The 24,935-nt window shown below is 35.3% G+C and overlaps 1 protein-coding gene across 1 annotated transcript in view; it reads left to right on the plus strand.

Moving 5' to 3' along the window:
• Positions 1 to 24,935, plus strand: part of LOC119249608 (RNA-binding Raly-like protein) — a 37,887-nt gene that overhangs the window by 3,306 nt on the left and 9,646 nt on the right. The window contains exons 2-3 of the mRNA XM_037517036.1: positions 3,886 to 3,999; positions 17,420 to 17,591. Of these exons, the coding sequence (XP_037372933.1) occupies positions 3,886 to 3,999; positions 17,420 to 17,591 (286 nt within the window). The remainder of the gene's footprint in view (positions 1 to 3,885; positions 4,000 to 17,419; positions 17,592 to 24,935) is intronic.

Raw genomic sequence — 24,935 nt, forward strand, 5'->3', positions numbered from 1 at the left:
ATAATACTTACTGTGTCTGTCGTATATTCAGTCAGTCTGCTTGATGATGTTACTGGGCATGGTACTAAGTGCTTTATGTGCAATTATTAATACTATAAATCCTTATAAGAAGCCTCTAAGGTAGAAGACGGAAGTTATAAAAATGACAAATTTGAATCTAGAGATTACAAATGACTCTCCAAGGGTCATAGAAGTGAACTGTGATAGACTAGAGTCTATCTGCTTCCATGCACTTCCATGCACTAAGTTGTTCTGTTCAAGTGGAGAGCATATTGTAAGAACTAATAGAATATAAGCCAGTACTATGCTTTGGAGCATAGAATATAAGTTTAAAGAGTTTCATTTGTGCATGTGTATAAAGATTCTAGCCTTTTTCCTACACAAGTAGGGACATTCTGGAAGTTTTCAGTAGGAAAGTCTTATTATGACTTATAAATATTATTTTGAGAGTACGGTGCAATCATTTGGACAAACTGAAGGTGGAAGCTCATTTAAGAATGCAATGAAGGGTCTTTCTGGTGGTGCAGCAGGTTGAATGCAGTGCCAGTTCAATTCACGGCCAGCCAGGGAGCTACCCGCATGGTGAGGCAGACCTCTCCTATCTCGCCCACTGCTCCCCTCAGCAGTGTATTTCAGTCCTTCTGCCTGTTCTGCTCCCTGCTCTGTCTCTGGTAAATTATTTCACCCTCCCGCGCCTCTGGCCTATACCCCAGTGCTTGTATAAATAAATAAATCTTAAAAAAAAAAAAAGACTCCAATGAAAATGGACAACAAAAATATGTGAAAGAAAAGAAAATGGGCATGGTTGCTTTGGACTAAAGTCTCCTTAATTCTTAACTTTTTCTTTTGGAAAAATATCAGAAATCAAAGTTGCAGAGATTATTAAAATTCTAAATTTAGAAATCTATAGTTGTAATATAGATCCATTTTGGAGGACTAGGTAGAAAAAAGACTGGGGCTTAATGTAAACCCAGTGCCATAAAGAAATTGTTAGCAAAATCCCCCCAAAAGTCCAGAAAAGACAAAGTAGAGTCAGAGAGGGAAGTACATTAAACAGAGATTTTACACTGGCTAACAGAGCACAGCAGAACAAAACTCCACCTATAGAATGTTAATGCATCAGAAAACAGGAAGAAATAGGAGTATAGTCACTAGGCCAGGTAAGAGAAAGGCTTCTTCCCAAAGAAAACACTGAAGTGTGAGAAAGAAACAACTTCCAAATTGGTCAAGAAGAAACCCAAGACTATTTCTAAGCCCTGCTTTAGAGGACCTTGATAGACATTTGCTGCTCACTATTCTAAGAAAGGAACTGGGAAGTTTACACAGGGCTGGAGACTGATTTCAACATTTCCTGGTAAGAAGCCAGGAATGACCAGACAGAATATATCTGATCACATCCTTCTTATCTCTAAGCTTGAACAGCATTAACAAATTAGACCCAAGTTTCATAATGATCTAGCTCTCATCTTAAAAGTCATTCCTTCCATGCTAGCCTGAAGTCTAGATAAAAGAAAACCTTGGACTCCTTGGGCAATCCTGTCATTCTGCTTGGTGAGATCAGATTTCTCATTAGTTTTTTATGGGGTTTCAATAAAATGGGGTATAGGTGGTTTATTTATGTTTTTTTAAGAAAATAAATAAATATGCATTCCCAGGTTGAGAAATGGCTCCACTTACTGAGAAATCCATTCTATTAGTTTCCAGCCACAGTCCTATTTCTCCTGCACTGAAATCTAATGTTGTAAGATAAATATTGTCTATTAAATTGATAGGTTTAAGTAAAACTACATGACATACGTCCATCACAGGAAATGAAAATCATTCTTCAAAGCAGAATCAATTTGCAATTGTGACAGATGATGTTTTTCAAATTTAGCTGCAGTTGAACAATGGCTCTTTGATGTCTGAAATAATTGACTTAAGGAGCAGAGTCTCTATTTTAAACTGTGTTCTACTTTTAGTTTGGTTGTTCATAATAGGAACACTCTGCGGGGTCCCTGAGTCTTGTAGTGTTTATTTTGCAAATATGGCATCATAAATAAAAATCTGCTTTTTATTAAAAATATTCTGATTTCATAATGGAAACTCTTTGTCATTTTAATAGTAGAAAAAATCTGTTCTTCCTTTGAGCAACTAATATATATTGATGCATAATTTATCAATATGTTGTATCATGTTTCTTAGTTGACAAGTAACTCTATTGCTAGAAAACAAAGATTGCTTTTAGTTTTTATTATTTATAAAACAATGTCCTGAAGACTAAAGAATCAAGCTAAACACTCAATTTCTTCTGAAATTCCTGGGGAATGTTCAAGCTGAGATCATTATAAACTTGAAAGGAAAGTGACAGAAAAGAATAATAGGCTGTGCCCCAGAACCTGAAGCATAGTTCTCTACTGAGGCATGGATACCCCAAACCCCACCTCATGAAATCTCCTAAGCTGTTGTAGTTGTTCTATAATAATAGCTTTATTTTCAACCTCCGGTTATTAGGGGTTCATGACAAAGTTTCCAGTGGTTCTCCGAAATATTAGAAAATAAAAGAGCGTATTGATTTTTCTCTAAATATAAGCTTATTTCATTAAAAGGCTGTCCTCTGTGAGATTATCCTTCCCTTAAGCCCTTTTTTTATTTTTTAAAGATTTACTTATTTATGCATACAAGAACTGGGGTGTAAGCCAGAAGTGCGGGGGTGGGGTGAGAGGATTCACCAGAGAGAGTGGGGAACGGAATAGTCAGATCTACTGAAACACCCTGCTGAGTGAAGGGAGCAGCAGGTGATGCAGCAGAGGTCTGCTGAGCCATGTGGGTTGCTCCTTGGCATGCTGATAGCTTGACAGCACTGTCGTTAGCCCCTGTACCACCAGGAAGGACCAAACCCTTTTTTTTAATACAATAATTATTATAATTGATAGCCAGATGTTTCTTGTTGTTTTTAGCATCTTTACTTGGCAAAAAGAAAAGTTGTCAATCCTGTGTTAGTCTCCATAACCATATGTTGGAAACCATATTAAACATTAAAAGCCTGAAATGAGAACCATTACTACAGAAAATATCATGATAGATTCAGTGAATTTCCTTTCCCTTTAACCCTGGGGCTTAAAAGAAAGGTATGCACAACCACTGCCTCATTTTTTTTTTTTTTTGAAAAGAGTAGATTGTTTTCAAATCTTGTAAATAGTTCTGCTATAAACTTAGGCATGCAGGTTTCCTTTCAAATTAGCGTTTTTGTGCTCTTTGGATAGATACCTAGGAGTGAAATTGCTGGGTCATATGGTAAAACCAAGGTGACTATACCTGAGGGGAGAAATACTGTATTAAAAAAAATAAACAAGGATGTTTAAAAATGAAATACATTTTTTAAAAAATAAAAAATCGGTAGGTAAAATAGCAAGAGTTCAGTAAATTGGAGAGAATTCCCTAGGAGCTAAGTCATTTCTGGAGAGATCAAATATTATTTCCTAGTTTCATTCAGTCACCAAGGAGTTGGATTAAAAATGTCATTGACTGCTGCAACAGTCAACATATTACAACATATTCCTCAGTGAGTTCATTATTCCTCAATCTAAATCCCTCGTATAGTTCAGTTTTATCTATTAAAACTGAATTCAGGTTTTTTACAGTATTTTTCTAGTTTCCTCTATCTCATTTCCTAACCAACAGCAAAAATATTTAGGATTAACCGTTCACACCACTGTGAATCACTGTTTGTGATTAGCAAGTTCACCCAGGATTCCAGGATCCCTAGAAGTAAAAGAAACTGATTAAAATTGAAAAATATTCTATTGATTTAACACAATCTTGAGGAAACATAGGGTGTCTATGAGTTGAATTCTAAGTGAAGTAGGCATTTGATCTACTGTTGTTTTCCTTTCCTCTTTTCAGTGAAATCAGATGAGTTACAGACAATCAAGAAAGAATTAACCCAAATCAAAACTAAAATTGACTCCTTACTAGGACGCCTGGAGAAGATTGAGAAGCAGCAGAAGGCGGAGGCAGGTAAGTGAAAAGGATCTGTGGCCACAGACATGTTGAAATTAAACCAGTTAGACACTGTCAATCACAGAGACAGCCCAGGACCACGGGACACTGGCTGAGTTTAATAGAGTTCTATACAGATACTCAAATAAAGTCTTCAAGCCAAGAATTGCAATGGTGGAATCTGAGTACTTACTTTATTGGAGAATGTGAAGCAACTTGTCTAAAATGCATGTCTTTAAAAAGAAAAAAAAAATTGATGGTATTAATAAGTGATAGTTGGATCATAATTAAAAGGTTATATATCAATATCAAGAAAAGATTGGCTCATAATGAAAAGTTTATGTATCGATATCAAGAAAAGATTAAGAAAATGAAATCCATTAATGTATTAACACTGACAGACTAAAATAATATTCATATTTCACTAAGTTATGGCACAATGTAAATCAAATATCATGATGACAAAGGGCCACTTCCTGCGTTACTGAAATCTGCAAAACTTCAGTCCTAGCTTCAGGATGCTCAACATTAACTGTACCCCTTATTACCCACAGCCAAGTCATTTGATACATGCTTCATTTTTACCTAATGTTCTGTCTTCTTTGAATTATCAGTCCTGACCCGTGCTCTGTTCTTGTATAATTCTAATGCCCTCTTCATGTATTTACAGATATTTTTTAAATTAAAAAATTATGAGAACTGGGATAAACAGAGATTATCTAGTGCATGGTTTGAAAATTATGTTCTTAGATACTTCAGAGGCTCCTTGTTTATGAAATGAAGGTTCATTGGGTCTTCTAAATAGATGAATTCATGCTTCCACCATACCCAACGTTTGCTCCAAACAGCATAGCTATACCTTTATCTGTTTTGTTTCAGGTTTCAACTTAAGACCTAAGTTGCTAACAGAGTTTCACTTTAAAAAAAAAAACTGTAATATGATCATTAAATCCATTGATCAGATTCAATCTTCTCATTTTGCAAATTAGAAACAAGAAGGTATACTGATTTTTTTCATAGCAATATAAGTAGTTAATTATAGACCTAGCAAACACAGATTTTGGGAGTGAATCCAGTGTTCTTTCTAATTTATAGTCCAAATCAGTCCAAGTATCTCAGTGAAGTGATGTTACCTAGGTCACTGCAAATGGATGAGAACCAAATCCTTTGGGATATATTAGTAGGACCACAGAGCTACAACAAAGTGGAATCAGCCTATCTGTTGACTGTATCACTGGGGTGAAGACTAGAGCTTCTGGTGATGAGCCATATAGGGCTCAAGACTGAAAAGAAGCTGGCTGTGAGTTGGTGGCATAGCATATTAAATGAGAAAAACTCTGGTTCAAATGCCACTCAGCTTCAGTTCTCATTTATAATGGTAATAGTAGTGGCTACCTCTCATTATAAGAAGTGAATAGAGTAACACATATATAAGGTATATAACACAGAGAGAGTAAAGTCTCAATAATTGAGCTATCTGGAATTGGTAATAATACAGGCATATATAAGCAAATGAACATTTCCTTTCATGCAGCCCATTTTCTTGAAAATACAACCCAGATGCTTAGCACTAGTTTTTGTTAAGTTACTGTGGATGAGAAATGATAGATAAAATAGAATTATATTTATTAAACATTTGTTATAAATATATTTTCTACTAAGAAAAGATATGCTGCCATACCTCTTAATAGAGAAATTTAGATTTTTGGAAAGTTTTCTATATGCTGTCTATGGCACTAATGCAAAGTTTTGCTGCAATTGAAATAGCCTGTGATGTTGCCTAAATCAATATTTCCCTTTGAGGAATTTCTGTGATATTCGTTATTATGTAAAACAACCCTTAGAGCAAAGGACTTTGATAACCAATTTGCACTTCAGTTTAGAGGATTAGGGAAAACTCATTTAAATATAAATCACCTCAAAGAGAAAAATGTGATCCTTACTCCATCATATTCTACCTTCCAGTTTCCTACAATGAATAATATTTTCTGCATATCTTTCTGGACAATCACCTATAAATTCAAAGCTGCAATTTCTTTCATGAAAGACTATCATCTTATTTTTTGTGCATGTTTAAACTTTCCCAGTCATGAGACACTTATTTTTTTAATGATCAGCTTAGTCCTTTGATATTTATGTCTTTTATACTTTTGAATGTTAGGAAGAAAATGGAATTATTTAATTTGTAATTTCATTCTCTTAGTAATTGTTTCCTGAGCAGTATTCATACTGGTGGAGACAAGATAATCATTTTCTATGTTTTCTTTTTATGAAATCAGGGTTGTCTGTATAGAGCCAATACTACATTATGCAAAGTAGAGAGGTATATATTAAAGTTCTTTAAAAATAGTCAATACCTCCTTGTTAAATGTAAGGAGGCACTCATTTTAATGTTTAATTGATTACAAGTTAATTATTTGTTAGCTAACATGTATTATTCTTTCAATATTATTATAATTTTATATATCTCTCATTCCCATTTTACTCTGGTCATTGATAATGAATGTTTCTAGCATGAAAGTAGTGGCAGGGAGGAGGTGCAGGACCATGGACAAAAGGTGGAGAAGGCACAGGACAGAGTTCAAATTTCTATAGTATCACTTTATCTTTTGTTTGAAGTTACTTCCTCAGCTACCAGAAGCAATTTTGATGAAATATAATGGCATCATTTTGTATACTTTTCTCATAGATATCTGTGTGTTGTCTTTGCCTTCCATTGAAATAGTAAACTTCCTCAGAACAAGGTCATGCCTTCTCTTTCTTTTCTACTTTTTCCACCACCATGTATGAGGCATTGGACACCACTTACCATGTCATTTAACTTCTCTAGATCACAAGCCCCTCAAATTAAACTAGAGGCTAGAATATGATCTTAAACATATATCCCAGATTTAAATTTTTATTAGTGTAAATCCACCATGCGTATTTTTCCCATTGAATGATTAAAATTGCACTACTTTGGAATAGAGTGAGTATGTAGATATTAAGAACCAAAGAATAACAAGATATCAGTTTAGCCTACAATTGTGCCTCCTTCCTAAGTGATTATTTCAAAAGAGCCACATATAAGTTGCCAAATATGAGTAAAACAATGTGTATGTGATTACACAATGATATTAAATGATAAAAAATGGTGAAAGGCACAAAAAAGAAAATTGAAAGACAGGGTTCCATACAATGGGTACTATTTCATGGGCAATTTCATTTTTTAAAAAGGCCAAATTTCAGGAAGGCATAGCATCTCTGTGTAAAAAGACAATTAGATATTAATTCAACTTCATTCTTAATATTGTGCCTAATATATGATCAGTCTTGCTTAGAAAATTCCAATAATAATAGCCAATTGTGACCAAAGCATTAGAAAGGTAACAAACCAGAGTCTCATTGGATAAATTCATGCCATCCATATGTTTGGTGAAAACCATAGAATTTTTTAAATTAAATTAATGTCCCGGGCCTCCCCTGGTGGCGCAGCGGTTGAGCGCTGGGCTGTGAAGCTGCCCACAGCTCCTGCAGCGCCGGGTCGATTCCTGGCCACTAGCGAGGGTCCCACATGGCGCGCAGACCTCTCCTGCCTCGCCCGCTGCTCCCCTCAGCAGTGTGTTTCATCGGTCTGCCTGTTCTGTTCCCCGCTCTGTCTCTGGTGAATTCTCTCACCCTCCCGCACTTCTGACTGTACCCAGTGCTTGTATAAATAAATAAATAAATCTTTAAAATTAATTAATTAATGTCCCCACATTGGAATATTACAAATACAAATCAAAATATATTACATTTTTGAAAAAATCACTCGGTACTGCTGCTATTTCATACATAACATGTTCTTCTCAGTTTGCTAATGTATTTATCCATCTAGTTCACACGTTTATGTTATTTTCCTTTCCCTGTGTGTATTTATGTATCTGAATTCTATGGTAAGTTCTCTTTGCATGCAGCCTTAATGTAATTTTTTCCACTTGGTTCAGTTATCCTTCTCATGTCCTCTCAAACCAAACTTAACATCTAATCTCTTTCGAATAAAACAAGTGTCAAAAAAAATTTAAAAGAGTAATGTTACCCCACTCTTCCAAATACTTTCAACCAGGAACTGATATAACTAGTGCATGAATGTTCAATTTTGTTGCATTCAAATATTGATCATAGAATACTTGAAGCCTTCTGTTTTCCAGATAAATATCAATGGCTCTTTTAGTTTTTCTCATTATCATCTCTTTTCTGTAGTCATTAATTTGAAGACTAGTTTGTTAATCACAGATTGTGATAGTGAAAATAGGAGACTTGTCTCCAGGTGTGATATTACTGCAGCTGCCTGTAACACGACTACTATTTCTACTCTGAATACCTTACTCTTATCATTTCCACTTTAAATTAAATTGGTGGTGCTTCTGGTTACACATAATAGGTTAAACATATGAATTGAGCTCTGCTTCCTCCTGAAACTTCATTAAAATAATGATGAGGACCTCCCCTGGTGACGCAGGTGGTTGAGCACAGTGCTGTGAAGCTGTCCACAGCTTCTGCAGCGCGGGTTCAATCCCAGCCAGCCGGCAATGATCCCACATGGCAAGGCAGACCTTTCCTGTCTCGCCCGCTGCTCCCCACAGCAGTGTATTTCGTCAGTCTGCCTGTTCTGTTTCCCACTGTCTCTGGTGAACACTGTCACCTTCCTGCACATCTGGCCTGTACCCTGGTTCTTGTGTAAAATAAATAAATCTTTTAAAAAACAAATAAAATAATGAGGAGACCTTAAAGTGAAAACCCAATGTACAAAGAGAATGGGAACAATATTATTTCAGAAGGTGGGCAGCCGATAGAAAAGTGCACCTGACTTAGCACATCCTAAAAATCTGAATCCAGCTGTAACCCAGAATTTTCAAAGGCCAGAGTGGAAGGCATCCTCTAGAATAGAGGTTATAAATGGCTGAAACTCTGTTGAGAAAACAGTTTCCAGTATCACTTTTCCCAACTGTTCTTAACCCACTCAAAAGCTGGAGCAGTTTTCTGTAGAAAAGGAATAGTTGCCTCTCAGACAACAAGCAAATTGGAGAATAATTGAAAACAGGAGAGAATGCTATAGAAATCCCTAGCATTCTCCTTTTCCTTAGTTTCCAAACAACTGGCAGGACACTATAAGACATCATAATTGGCAATATGAGTAGTCTGAAAGGAAAGACTTAAAGATGCTATCATGGGTCCCCCCCCAAAGGAATTGGCCAACCAGATCACCCTATAGCAACTGTACCTTTGGGCTTACAAAGCTATCCACCCATATCTTAACACCACACTGTTAATATGAACAGAGAAGGATCGACAGATAGTAGAAAACATTTGACATAAGAAGAAAATACCAAAAAGAAAGGAAAAAGTAATTGGAGGATATACAAATAGGATTGTACAGGAGGAGTAAAACTTCAAAAAGAAAAAACCAAAAGCTTCTAAAAGAAGAAAGATACTGCATTTAGGAAACAAGAACAAGCAATTAAAACTGAGTGTTCAGAGGCAGGTAAAAGAGCTTTCAAAAATTAACATGTAAGAAAACAAATAAATGACTCAATATAGGTTAGGAAGACAAAATTGAGATATTCTCCAGAAAATATAGAATAAAACAGAGATAGGAAATAGGAGTGGAAGGATATATAAAAATTACTAAATGAATATCTGAATAACAGGGTTTCAGAAAGAAAGATGATCATTCAAAAATAATTTTTTAAAGATTTTATTTATTTTCATGTAGAAAAACTGGAGTGTAGACCTGAGATACAGAGGGTAGTGAGAGGATTCACCAGAAACAGAGTGGGGAGCAGAACAGGCAGATCTACTGAAATACACTGCTGAGGGGAGGGGAGGAGCAAACAAAACAGGAGATTTCTGCTGTTCTATGTGGGTCAGCTCCTGGGCTGGAGATCGAACTCAGGTCATTGTGGTGGGCCTTCAAGGTGGTAGCACTGAGACAACCCGTAGGCCACCAGGGAGACCCCCAAAATAATTTTTTATAAAAAAAAATATTATTAAAACTGAAGAACATTGAAAAGGTCCACTGACTGCCTGGTACAATGCGTGAGAACAAATGCACACCAAGCAGATTACTGTGATGTCTCTGTCCATTGGGACAAAGAGCAGATTCTCCACACTTCCAGAGAGAAAAAGGGAAGAAAAGAGAGAGAACTGTCTTCATATAAACGAACAGAATGTCAGCAAGTCTCTCAGCAGACACACTACAAGCTAATAAGCAATGAAAACAGGTTCTAAAACTTCTAAGGGAAGATTATTAACACCCCAAAATTCTCTACCTAAAACCCAAAATATAAAATATGGGGATAGTTAAAGATATTTTCAAATTAAAGATATTTTCAGATATACAGTTGCCAAAAAATGTATCTCCAATTCATCTTTCCTCTCAAGAGTACAGGAGGATGTACTTCACCTAAACAAGGAGATAAAGCAGGAAGGGGGAACATGGTTTTCCTAAAGCAGGAATCCAAAGGCAAGAACACAGGGGATATTTAGGATGGTGATGCAGGAACCCTTAGGATATGAGCCCTGCAAGAGGGCCAGAAAGAAATGAGTCCAAGTCAGAACTATTCAAAAACTCTGGAAGAAATTTTTCAAGAAGATGAAATTGATAGAATGGCTAATGGTGAAGGAGGTGAAATGCTGAGATGAGATGTACGCATGTGATATAAATACAGGTAAGTTTGCATTAAGTACAGAAAAGTATCTAGTGAATTAAATGAAAACAGAGACCCTAAGGCAATTTTTAATTCTGAAGAAAATAAAATGCTATTCAGAACATAAAATTTATTCATTACATACTAACAGCATAGCTACACAAGCATTTTCATGGTTAAACTTACATTAAAAACCGAAAACATATCTATTTATAGTCAATTTGGAGTATATCTCTCTAGGGAGATGGGAAGTAATTAGGATTGTATAACCAAACTGAATCCTCAACTTTCTAAGTATAATGTCAACAAGTACTGCATAAAATTGATCAAGAAAATAGCAATACATTGGGCCTCCCTGGGGGTGCAAGGGTTTAAGCACAGCACTGTGAAGCTACCCACAGCTTCTGCAGCACAAATTCAATCCCTGGCCCTCCAGGGAGCTACCCACATGGCACAGAAGACCTTCCCTTTCTCACCCACTTCTCCCCTCAGCAGTGTATTTCAGTTGATCTGCCTGTTCTGCTCCCCACTCTGTCTCTGGTGAATCCTCTCACCTCCTGCACCTCTGGCCTGTGCCCCGGTTCTTGTATGCATAAGTAAATAAATCTTTAAAAAAATAAAATTATTATGAGATTTAAATAAATACAACATACCAATACTTTTTTAATGATTTAATTTATGATCACCTCAGCAACCCAGGGTGCTTACATGAACAACTTCAAGATATTTTTTCCAGAAATGTATTTATGTAATTTATATTTTAGTATAAAAGCTTTCCTCCTATGTAACTGTCCTGATGCTCATTTATGTCATTGTTAACAATACTCCCTATAATAACTTGCATCTCTTTAGATGGCACTTATTGGAATCATTGAGTTAAATTCATATTATACATAGATATTATAATATAGAACTTTTAAAATACAGTTAATATTGGTATACGAAAACAATGTTCTAGGATGCTAGCTTGGTACTAATGAATAATATGACTGTTTTTGTATCAACATTTTTTCCAACCATCTGCTAAGTACAATTCAGCTAGCAATTAGCTTGCCATTAAGTCAGCATGTCAAAAAAACTTAATTGCTAACTCAACCAATTCTCAGAGTTATATTGATGATAATAGCTATGCAGCAAACTAAATTTAATAAAAATGTTTTGAACATAAATCCCAATAATTCTAACTTGTTTCCTGAGTAATCTATAGCTTTTGAAATAGAAATGAGATGTGCAAAGAAATGCTAGAATATGAGGGCTAAAATTTGAACAAAATTCTACTTTTTCATGGTTTTTTAATGGCTGAGAAATTTTCCCTAAAAAGAAGCACTTTCTATCCTTGCACTTCTTTTTTCTTTGATTGACATTGTGTAGCTCAAACATGTACTCTTAACACACATCTTCATTCTTGAAATTAAAATTGGTTACTGAAGACATTCAGAGTTCTCCCTGATGTGTCAAATTAGGCCTTTTTGCCAGAGATATATTATAAAGCAGTCCATGCTCTGGGACCAGAAATCCTTGAGTAGAACTTGCAGCTCTTGCACTTATTGCCATTGTAACTGGGCATCTTACTGAATGTAACAATGCTTCAGTTTCCTTATCTCTATAATGCTAAATAAGACTAACCCGCAGAATGTTTCAAGGCCTAAAGTTATGAGTGTGGCATTATCAACAATTCTTAAGTGGTCACTGACTTGTAGTCATATTTCCCTATTGAAATCCATACTTTATGGATTTCTTTAGTCATAAGCTGTTGACATTTTGGTTCCTAATACACTCCTTAAAAATCTAAAACTAACTTGCTTTGCTTATAAAATAAATGCTAAGGTTGCCCACCACTGACTTAAGGAAGCCAGCTCCAAAGATGACAGCGTTCAAAGCAGCCCTTCACATTTTATTTTTCTTCTGAGGAAAACACAGAAGGAACACAGAAATGAACAACTGTCTGTAAGAAAGTCAGGTCCCACATTTTACTTTGACTTTTAGGGGTGAGAGTGATTCATGTAGAACACTGTAAGGAACTTGTTTTTAATGTCTCTTTGGATTCATATTTTCACTACAGGGTTGTAAATTCAAGTACTTTGATTATGAAAAGAGTTTAACAACCAGACATTTATTTTCATTTTTTAAATACATAATGAGTCATGAATATATTTGGCACGTTTAACTTATGTCTAAGATGCTGAGTTAGCCACCAAGTGTACAAAGACAAAAATATTTCTTCCCCAAGGAAACTTGTTGGTAGAAACATAAATTTGTGCACATACATGCAAATATGCATATATATACACACATGTACTCACAATTAAAAGTAAATGACTGATAGAAAGATTATATAATGAAAACTTTATGAACTTAAGAATAAACTAAAAATAGTACTCAATTCTAGAAGTAAAATTAGGTAATTGTTAATATAAAGTGGAACAGATTGCTTTTCTCTGTTTCAGCAAGATAATTACTAGATTAAAACTGTTATACTGCAAACCAGTAGTTAAACAAACAAGATGTGCTTTCATTTATTATTTTATTTATGGAAACTATAATTTTTTATGTCTATAATATTTCTTATTGAGGTGATAACAAAAATCTCTGATGACTGCATATAACTAAAGTACAGATTGCATTTCTGTTAAATTCCAATGAGTGGTGAATCTGTTCCCACAGTAATTACAGCTTTTTTTCTCAACCCAGTAAATGTCTTCCAAGCATTTATCTTTCAAGTTAATAAATGAATGACTGAGGATAAATTATGTTTTTTTGGCATTGAACTATATTAATACACTGCTGCCTTTGAAACAGGCCATAAGAGGAATTAAATCTATGTGGTATGTTAAAAAAAAAAAGATAACTTTAAAACATCGAAATGAATGGGTCAAGTCAAAGTCAAATTGTCTTTGTAATGTATAATTCTTAATAATGATGAATTAATTTGATGTGAACAATTTCGCTATAGCAATTAAGTAATCAATATAGTCAACTCAAGAACTATTTTAAGCTTTGTATGGTAACATTTTATGTGATCTTTACAGTTTAAAAAGTACATCCACATCTTTTTCCTCATGTGAGCACACAGCCACTCTGAAAGATGTTACCTTTGTTATGCTCTTTTACAGAAGAAAACTACAGCTAATAGGACTAGTAATTAGAAGGATGAATCTCAAATTCTATATCCATTCTAATATATTATCTCTTCTCTGTGTTAAGCATCAGGGAGGGGTACAGAGCATTTCACACTATTTCTTGATAACTGACTTTTTTTCATTTTATAAAAGATCAACATCTGATTATTCATTTTGAGTATGACAATGACCTTTTGAGGCAATAACTCAAATTTCAAAAACGCTGAAACACTAATAAGAAATGCATAAGGCAACGACAGAACTAACTATAAGACAGCATTTGATCTTGGCTTTGGTTGATCAGCAGAGGAGGGATCACATTCAGCCAGGAAGATCAGGAAAGTCAGCTTGGATTCCAGAAAAACAAATTGATACGCAGAACCAAGTGAGTACCATGCATCTTAAAGGTATGGTTTTACAGAATAGTCTGAAAATTTGTTATGTTCACTTGGCCAGAGATTTTCTAGAGTTAAATAAAAGATATTACTTCCAATATCAAAAGTAAGGGTTCTCACATAACAAATATTCCTGAAATTTGTAGAGCAGACATGGTATACCAGACCAAATAATTTTTTTAAGATTGATTGATTGACTGATTTATACAAGCACTGGGTATAGTCAGAAGCGCGGGAGGGTGAGAGAATTCACCAGAGTCAGAGTGGGGAGCAGAGCAGGCAGACTCACGAAGTACACTGCTGAGGGGAGCAGCAGGCGGCAGGAGAGGTCTGCGCGCCATGTGGGACCCTCCTCTGGTGGCCGGGGAGCAGCCGGGGATCGAACCGGCGCCACAGAGGCTGTGGGCAGCTTCACAACCCAGCGCTCAACTGCTGAGCCACCGGGGAGGCCCAGACCAAATAATTTTTAATATAATATTAATCTTAAGCAAAAATCCACTTAAGTATTATAACAAAATAATTTAAAAAAAAACATAATGACCTTAAATAGGAAAGTTTAACTTTAGGAAAAGTTGTATGATTTGGAACATTTTGCACTGTATTAAGATAAACATCCAGTCCCAAATACTCATATCTCTTTGATATCAACACCAAGTCCTGAGCTTCACGATATCTTAAACAACTGGGTGGGTGACATAGAGTGGCTAAAATTGAGAAGGTCAAATGGTAAATACAAAAATCACTATTAGAAAAAAGAATGGAGTGTCAAAACCAGAGTAGCCAAGTCCATTGTGTGGTCAATAGAATTCAAGATCAGAGGTGGTAGGTAAGGGAAAAGGAGTACTAACTCAGAGGATTCAGAATCTTTCAATGCACAAATTAATTTGCCCATCACAACTTTCTCTCAGTGGGTAATGGTCATAGGTGTGGGGGCCAGTAAGCCTAGGTAAAAGATCTCCAGAATTGTAGAAAGGAATTATTATATGTAGAAGGATGATGAGGGGAATAAAACCAGCAATTTTAAGTTTAGGACTCTGTCTCTTAACCTTTACTTTAGTCTTTGTTTTAATCTAGATAATTGAGTCATCTTCTCTAAAGTATACTTTTTCTCTGTAACTCACGATTTCCCTATTCAATTTGGGTGAAATTCTTCTAGATCTAGAAAAAAAATTCTTCACTAAGTTGTATAATAACCATCTTATAGTTTTCATAGGACTTTCTATGCTAAAAATTATGTAGACATCAGAGATAAAGGGAGAATCTATGTTACTTCCATCAGGAAGACTTACATGCATTAAAAGAGAGAAAGCATGGCTTAGTTATTTGTCATATAGAGAAATCTGAAGCTAAGAAATTGATAGAAGAACATCAGGAAGTATGTAGTCTGTTTTTGTATGTGAATTAAAGGTGAAGAAAAAGAGCCTAGGTTTTGTCATTTTAAGAAACCTATAATAATTATTTTTAGTTGTTGGATCTACTAGCAATTTTCTTTCTCTGAAATAGAATCGAACTTAGCCTCATAATTTTTTTCACTGTTTTTCCCTCATCTTGCCAGACCTCTTGTTCCAGGTTTACTGTTGTTGTTGTCATTATTATTATTCTTTTAACATATTGGCAATTATGAACATGCTGTCTGCTTATTGAATGTAATACACTAATACATATTTATGTAGCGTTCATAGTTTACAAAACATTTCCCAATATAACTTCTGTTAGTCCTCATAACAAACCCCAGAGGCAACAGGCATTCTTATAAAACCTTTTATATGATAAGGAAAGGCTGACTTAACAAGTTTAAATGACCTAAATAAGTAGCCAAAACTTAGACTCAATCTCAGCACATGTGATTCTACTGATAACTAAACAGGATCTAGAATTCTGTCCTTTAACAGCTGGGCCGGAGTACAACCCTAAACTTCTGTCTTATTGTCAATGCATATACTTTATTATTTAAAGATTTAAAACACAAGCATACATCTGTTCATATAGTGACTATTATTATAATTTAAAGAATTTATAGGAGAGGTTATCTGTTTATTATATATCATTTATCAATATCCATATTAGTTAAGTTTGAAAAGATTTGTGCTGAGTCAAAATACATAAATTCACATTATAGAAAAGGCTAAGAATGGATATTGCAAAACCTTTTGTCTCTATAAACTATCTTCATTGCTATAAAATATAAACAAATAAGTTAAATGTAACATGTTTTAAGACAAATAAAATAATGGAATGATTCTGATAAAAATAATCACAATGAGCAAAAACACCAGCTTTTGAGATTGTCATGAACACATGCGAGTAAGTTAAAGAAGATACCTAAGATGAACTCATTGATTCAATATTCATTGTTTCTTGATATTTTCACAGGAGTTGAAAACCAACCACTAGTGGAAATAATTATGTTATGAGCATTAATTTCCATTCAGGCAAATTCTGTAAATGAATGCACACGCCCTGGTAATTAGAGGGAATTCAATTAATACAGACTGTATCTTTATTTGTTGAGCACTTATTATTTGCAAAACACTATACTGAGCACTTTACTACTCCAGACCCTGAAAGTTTAAAAGTAGTTATTCTAACTGTAGGGATGAGAAAAATAGAGCACAAGGTGGGTTAAGCGTTTTGACCTTGCCCAGCATCACAAGGCCAATAAATGGTGAGGATGGACAGTGAAGACAGACTGGCTAACACCAGAATTTTGTTTATAACTATCCCAGTTAGCAACATCTGCCAACAGAATTTAGATTTTAAAATTTCAAAGCATTGCTCACATAGTCATGTTGTCTAAAGGACAACATATCAGCTTTTGTGCTTTCTTCCTCAGTGAATTTTTGTCTTTTTCATTTAGGTTTAAATTTATGAATGATCTTTCTTCATCCTGCTTCTCTGAGTGAACAAGTTCTCAGTTTTATCTGATTATTTCCTTTGTTTTTGCTGCATTTTCTCCTCAGAAAGATCATTAAAAAGCACTACATATAGCCAAAAATTTACTTATGTAAATATTTATTTTTCATATACTAGTATCATCTGGCTTCCCAGATTTTTGCTAATACCATTAAAAATAAATATGCTTACATGTAAATGCACATAATTTACATGACTGAATAAACTTGACTGAAACATAATATTACCTATCTTCCTCACATCCTTAATAGTACAGTTTACCCTTCATAGACTGTTTGTTCATGGTTTATCCAAATGGCTCATGAGCAACCCAAGGTAGTAGTCATTTGCTTTTTCCCCCCAGAAGCTCAGAAGAAACAATTGGAAGAGAGTATAGAGCTGATCCAAGACGAATGTGTGTCAGAGAATGCAGATCACTCTACAGAGGAGCCTGCTGAAGGAGGGCCAGATGCCGATGGAGAAGAGATGACTGATGGGATAGAGGAGGACTTCGATGAAGATGGGGTCATGAGCTGGTAGGAACTAAACATTTGGTGTCAACACCCTTTGGTAACAACACCAGCATGTTAGCAGCTCATTCATTCTAAAATAAATATTAACTATTTGGGGCTTATTTCTTTCTCATATGCATATATTAAGGCAGCATATATTTAAGCAGAACAGTGTTTTGCACATAATAAGTGCTCAATATATTTTTGCTAACTTAAAATATGAGGAAGTAAATGAACAACAAAGATAATACAGATGAAATTAGGTATATTTAAAGTCCCAACTGAAAGATTCCCTTTCCCAAGTCATCCATCATGAAGGAATCTTGCATTTATATAGTTACAAGTGAACTATAATGGATATACTAGCAATAGAGTAGCAATGACCACTTACTGGATGATACATGGTACCCCCTCTTATTTAATAGTGTCACTTGCTGATGTCAGTTATCTGTGTAAGTTGCACAGATTTCTACAACCTGCTCAATAAGTTGACCCTTTGATATATGGCCAGTTCATCTAAGTGCCTATGTCAATTGATAATCAATTTTTATGACTTGGTGAATTAGACAAAACTTGATTCTTTACATGGTTTATTTTCCCACTGTTATAATCATTACACTGCTCATTTCCAGATACATAACTATCAAGGGACTGGATAAATATATTCTGATGATGATGCTATTTCTCATATTTTATCAACCATATAATTAAATACACTATCTTAAAGGAATTGACTAATAAAAATGATGACTTGATGTATGTGTGTGCATGTGTGTGTTGCCAGCTCTTAAATATCTGTGGATTGATCTATTAAATTTGAATCATCCCAAATAATATTGGGGTCTAGTTTGTTACAGAACCTATTAACTAATTTTATCACGCTGTTAATTGTTTGTCATGGCAATTACTCTAGAATAATTTATTTAGGGAACTCTATATTGATTTTTAACATTCCAAATCTGTTTCAATAACATGACACCTTAATTTATGCTTTTTAAATGAGTCCTTAACAACTATCCTAATTTTTACAAATGTGCACCGGTTTGAAGGACTTGAGTACCTGTTTTTAGAATTCTTTTGATTTCTGGAATATATTGTACAGAGACTAGAATAAAGAACTAACAAGTTTCTCATCTTCTTCTTAACTGGGACTTTAATTTGGAAACATAATTTCCTCAACCCACTCTAATCAGACTTCTGTTGTCATCATCCTATTGGTATCAATCTTATCAGTAACTCCGGAGGCCTCTATGTTGCCTTTTCCAACAGCTGTCTCTCTGTTCCTATTTAATTTACTTATAAGCATAAATTGGATAAGACACTTGCCATTTTCTCATTCTCATTTGCTTCTATACCCCCACTATAAATATTGGAGTAGCCTAATGTTTTGTCATAGATAACCTTATCTTTTTACACACTTTCCCAAGGTGACTTCATCAAATACCAGAGCTTTAAATATTATTAATAGGCCAAAGATTCCTAAATCTTTATTTCTATTCCTGGTATCTTCCTAGAATTGTTGACTCAAGTATCCAGGCTTATCTCTTCAAATATCTCCAAAAAGCAATTGTAATGTAACATGCCAGAAGACTTCTTTTCCCACTCACCTTATTCTTTCCATTCTTTCCATCACTATTCATACAACTGTTAAAACTAAAATGACTAGAATTATCTTTGACCTCCTTCACCCTTCCCCATTAATTCTACCACCAAATCATAAACTAAATCTAGTTATATCTTTCTTACAGCTAAGCTGATTTTCTTGCTTCAACCAGTGTAATTCCCTGGTGTGGAGTCTACCTTTTGTCATTTCTGGATCAGGTGAACCAAATCAACCTTAGTTCCCAAATTGGAAAGTAAAAGTATAAGTCTTCCTTTTTGGCATAATGAGGGACATTAATGATTACAGATGCAACAGGATACACTATAACTAGGTTTTTTAGAACACACAAAAGAGTCAAAAAGAACTGCCCATTCTGCCGCTCAAAGAAAAATCTGGAATACCTTTCAAAAAAATGAATTAGAAAACAATAATTATATCTGAAGCAAGAGAGACATAGCAAAATAAGCTAGTGGGACAATTAGCTCATTTCTGGATCAGGTAAACCAAATAAATCTGGGCTCCCAAGTTGCAAAGTAAAGGCATAAATCTTCCTTTTTGTTCCTTGTAAAGCATGAGAAGTTACAGGTATAAGCACTGACTGTCCATACTTTGTCTAGTTCTAAATATTGAGTTAGCAAAATTTATTTCCATGAAACAATCCATTCAACTAACATTAGGTGTCTATTATGTGTGACCAAGGTGCTATGATTAAAATGTACAGATAATTAAAACTATTGCTCTATCTGTGAAATGAAACAGATAAATGGTTTTTTCTCTCAAGTAACTAAGTATCTTAGACATAGACTGATTTCTTCAGCAAAAACCAGATCTGTACTTTATAATTTGTATGAAACCATCCAAGACTAAACATCTGTGTTCTATGGTAGTCTATATATTTCACTAGTGCATGGAAATTAATATTTGAGCCTATTTAAAATTAAGCTTTGTATTAAAATTCTGACAATATACTTCAAAGCACTGTCATACCTCTTTTCTGAATCAATCCAATAGCAAATATTGTTGATTGAGCACTAATGAATAGCACTGAGAATTTTGCTGTGGCAATGAAGAAAAAAATATATTTCTTCTTTCAACAAGACTATAAATTAACTGAGGATGAAGACTACAGACAAAAAATACAAAACAGTATATTACGATAAGAACCATATAAAAGATAGAGCAGTGGAAAATCACAGATATAACTGGGGTGCTGCATAAAGCATCTTTATAGCAGTTGGGTTATAACATTACCTCAAAGGATGTCAAATTAAAGAAGCAGCATGTACTAAGGTGGAAAAAGTCTTGTTCACATCATCCCTATTGTTCCCAAGCTATTATAGGGGAAATGTATTTAATATCCAATATATACTAGCTATTCATATGATAGATAGGTATGTGGGTGAAGAGAGAGAGTAATTTATTTAATAAAACTATGTTTCTCTATTTTCATGTCCACCAAAGTTGCAATCTACTTTTGTATAAAAGAAAATAATCAAAAATAAGAGTAGTCTGCACCATAATGAAAATACTATGGCACAAGGGCTTAAGTCTCAGTGCTATGAAGCTATCAGCAGCCACTGCAGCAAGAGTTCGATCCCCGGTGAGGGAGCTAACCCATGTGGCACAGCAGACCTCTCCTGTCTCGCCTGCTGCTCCCCCCAGCAATGTATTTCAGTAGATCCACCTGTTCTGCTCCCTACTCTATTTCTGGTGAATCCTCTCACCCGCTCCCCCCACACCTCTGGCCTACACTCCATTGTTTTATGCATAAATAAATTTAAAAAAAAAAGAAAAGCAAATGTTTGGTGCCTAATTCAAAAGGGTAAGTGAACTACCCAAACTATATAAGAAACGATAAATAAGAAACAGCTTCTGTGTATACTTGGGACATTTCAAGGCCATCAGGTATGTTATAGGGTCTTACAAAGGCTAATTCAGCATTTTTCAAAGCAAAACTCTTGATCAACTTGCATCCAAATATCTAAGGTACTTTGCTTAAAAAATATATTGATAGGGATTTTCTGAGGGAGAATTCAGGAAACTGTAGTTTTATCGAAACAGATTTCCCAAAGGAAACCATAGACAAGCCAAACATTTAAATGGATTGAGAATTTGAGCTATTTTGAATTCTACTTGTAATTGCTTTGCTGACTACATACAATCGAATCTGGCAAATCTAGTAAGAATCCACAATTGAATTACCTAGCTGGATTGTATAATACTTAGGCATGCAAGTACTGTTAAGTACTGGGCTGTAGGTAATACATCCTGTAGCATTTAACAAAACATTCAACTAAGCAGTAAGTCACCTGGGCTTACAAACTATTGAATTTCTGTGCCCACTGGGGAAGGTCTGGACCACAAATCCAACCCTGTAGCTGAGAAGAACTCAAAGCAAGCATTCTGTTACACCATTGAAAAACTGGAATGCAAGGAACATTCTGAAACACATTGTTTCTTCCTAATGAAATCATTCACCTCTGTTTCCCTCCCCTCTTATCAGCCATGTTTCTATCGCTTTATTTTCATCATTTGTGTTCAGTGCTACCTAGAGGACAGATAAGAACATGGAGACTCCTGCCTTAAGGTCATTCTAGCTGAATCTGTTGGAGGTATAAATCACAAGGAAACAAGAGAAGTGTTTACTTAATCTGATTGATGTGGACCTGTATTTCAGTGAAGTATTCAAGGAACTTCATCTTATATCTGTCATTTCATCATATCCCTATCCTCCTGAGAATAGATACTGAGAGCATACATAAAGCCTCCACCCATAATTTAGGTGGTGTTAGAGACAGGGTGAATAGGCAGTCCTACCAGTGACCTGGCCTGTGTGACGCTGTTGAGGCACAAAATGACTAGGGCCACAACAGCTAATTTCCAGTTTTCTCAACAAAAATGAAATATGGCTAAGCGTTTGATGTAAGACAAAGGGTGTGACTGGTGGACAAAGTCTGCCCTGACTTTGCATCCGAGAGTCCCTGCTCTTTAGGAACTTGCTACTTATAGTTTACTTCAGACTTTTTCTTCTTGGCATATCTCTTGATTTCCATAATTTTTAGTGTAGCTAAAGAACTCTGCCTAGTCCATTAATGTAAAACTTAATGTCATGGTTGTCAAAAACATGAGCTTTGTCTGTAGTCTGATGAAATAATTCAAGTCTCCATGACTTTGTGCAAGCTACTTACCTGTGTCCTCACTGGCCTCAGTTTTTCCATCTGTCAAAAGGGTTTAATAATCCAACCAAGGGTTGTTGTGAGGAGTTAATGAGGGAATGTCTAAAAAGCACGTGTCTGGTACAGATATTCAATTTTAAATTTGCTAAGTGTGTTTATATTGTAGGGTATTTCTGTCCTTGTATATATTTTCTATTTAATTGTCCCATTTGACTTCATGTGATTTTGTTAGCCCTAATTTTCCCTGCCTTTCCAGATGCGGTATGAATTGGGTCAGTTACAACAAATAATAATATATTCTTATCAACCCTGCATAATTGCAATCCTTTGCCCCTCTCCAGTGTCTCCCAGTTGTTTCTCTGGTGCCCAGGAAGAGTCTCAGCTGTGCTCATGTCCGACTAAGTGCTCCTCCTGCCTACCCACCACCTACTCTCCATGGAGAGCCATGGTTTACTGCCATCTCTGGTGAAAGAATATTGCTCTGTTTATAGGGCTGCCTCTCTCACACCCAGACATAAAACACCAGTGCCATTAGAAAAGTTCCCTTCAGGTCTCAGTGAGAAACCACACAAGGGCCCACATTAAAGCTGGGACAAACTGCTGCCCTCCCCACTCCAAGGTGGAAGTTGTCAACAAAGGCACAGAGAAACATTGTGTAAAACCTGAACTGTGAGGCCCACCATATAGAAAGTAGCCTTGTGAACTGCTGCCTAAGTATTTGCAGTACATGCCTGCTTCTGCCCTATTCCTTAGCCCATTGTTTTCCAACCAAAAGCCAATTTGGTCCTGTTAAAACTTAAGGAAGGCCACATCATTCTGTTTTAAACTCTCAGATAGCTGCGCACCTCCCTCACAGTAGAAACATGTATCCTGACAATGATAACCAAAGCTGTGCATGATCTGGACCCTTTTTCCTCTCTGATGTGGCTCTCACACCCCCTACAGCAGCTAGTCTGGCCTCCAAGGCTCACCCCATTGAGCTACTGGGCCTTGATAATTGCTATGCTCCTGGCTGTGGAGGAAAGAAGATAAAAGCCAGGTCAGAAAGGGCATGGATGCTGTGCTAAAGTTTGACTTATACCCAGTACATTTCACATAAGTAAATTAGGAATTGCCTGATAAAAGAGAGAGTAAGTATATGATACAATCTAGTAGTCTGATGCAAATATTTACAGATTTAGCAAATAAAAGTATAGGACATTCAGTTAAATTTGAATTTCAGATAAACAGTGAATAATTTTCTAATAGAATCATGACCCAAATAGTGCATGGAACATACATGTATAAGAAAAATGCTATTTCTAAAACTCAAATTCAACTGGGCTCCCCTACATTTCTTTCATCTGACAACCCTTCATAGAAATGGGGTTGAATGCTGACCTTGAACAAGTTATGTAAATTCTTCCAACCTCTGTATTGTCATCTGAGAAACTGCAATAATAATACCTACCTCATAGGCTCTTGAAGGATTTGCAAAATCATGAACTGCATTTACCAAACTCTAGCACAAAGTAAGCAAGTAAATTACTGCCCTTGTTATCGTTATTGCTATTATATCATCGTCTTATTTTTCAAGTGAAGCTTTCCATAAAGCACTATAGCATTACTGGCAACATAACTGTATCTAGAACTTTGTGCCTTTAAAATCTCTAGAGCTTAAAATTTGTTTAAAAATACTTCGTATTTGATAAGAAAGGCTTCAGGGAGCAAATGTAATATTCCGTGAAGAATCATACTTTGCCTTCATCGTATTAAATTTTCTTTGATTTTGTACTGCTGACTTAGTTAAGTCAAAGGAATTTCTTTTTAGTCCTCTTTTAACTTTTTTAAAGACAGCACTATCTGTAGTCTACATTTTATATGACCTTTATTTTGGTATCTGCTATATATTTGCTCTCAGCCTAATGTGAGCTGGCAACCAATTTAATAGCAGACAATCAATTGTTGTTTGAAAGAATCTGAGCATGTAAGAGGTCTTATAGAATCCATTTCTTTATTCATTCAGTCACTCATTCATTAAAATAAACAACCAAAAAATGTTAATGAAATAATGGAAAGTCAGTGAAGTGTCAGGTATTTTTAGTAGCTGAAGATTCAAAGAACAAAGAATAATCTCTAGTTTCATTGAGTGCTTACTGAGTAGAAGAGGCACCTGTTGCAGTCAGAACAAATAAATAGATATTAACAAAAGAATGTGATAGGTGCAATTATCACATGAATCATGACAGTAAAGTGTGGGAAGTGAAATGACAGAGCAAATGAATCTAAACTAACTGAACAAAGGCTGTGAGATTTGAATTTGTTCTTAAATAATGAAAATGGATGTGCAAGAAAAACAAAGGTTAGCTGACTTCCCAACAGAGAGAGAATATACCGAGAAGAAAGGTTTGAAAGAATTAGTGTCTGTTGACTACCTTACGTGGGTAAGGTAGTTTGGTTAATACCATGATCCTCAGAGGATCAGGCTAGGGGCCAGCAAGTCACGTCATAGGGAAAGTTTGGTAGAAATGCAAGTTCTCAGGCCTAACAAACTCAGAGAATGAGAAAACTGCAAATGGATCCAGTGATATGTATTTTTTAAAGTCCTAT

This window comes from Talpa occidentalis, unplaced genomic scaffold, assembly GCF_014898055.3.
Source record: "Talpa occidentalis isolate TD23 unplaced genomic scaffold, MPIMG_talOcc4v2.1, whole genome shotgun sequence".
Taxonomy (NCBI): domain Eukaryota; kingdom Metazoa; phylum Chordata; class Mammalia; order Eulipotyphla; family Talpidae; genus Talpa; species Talpa occidentalis.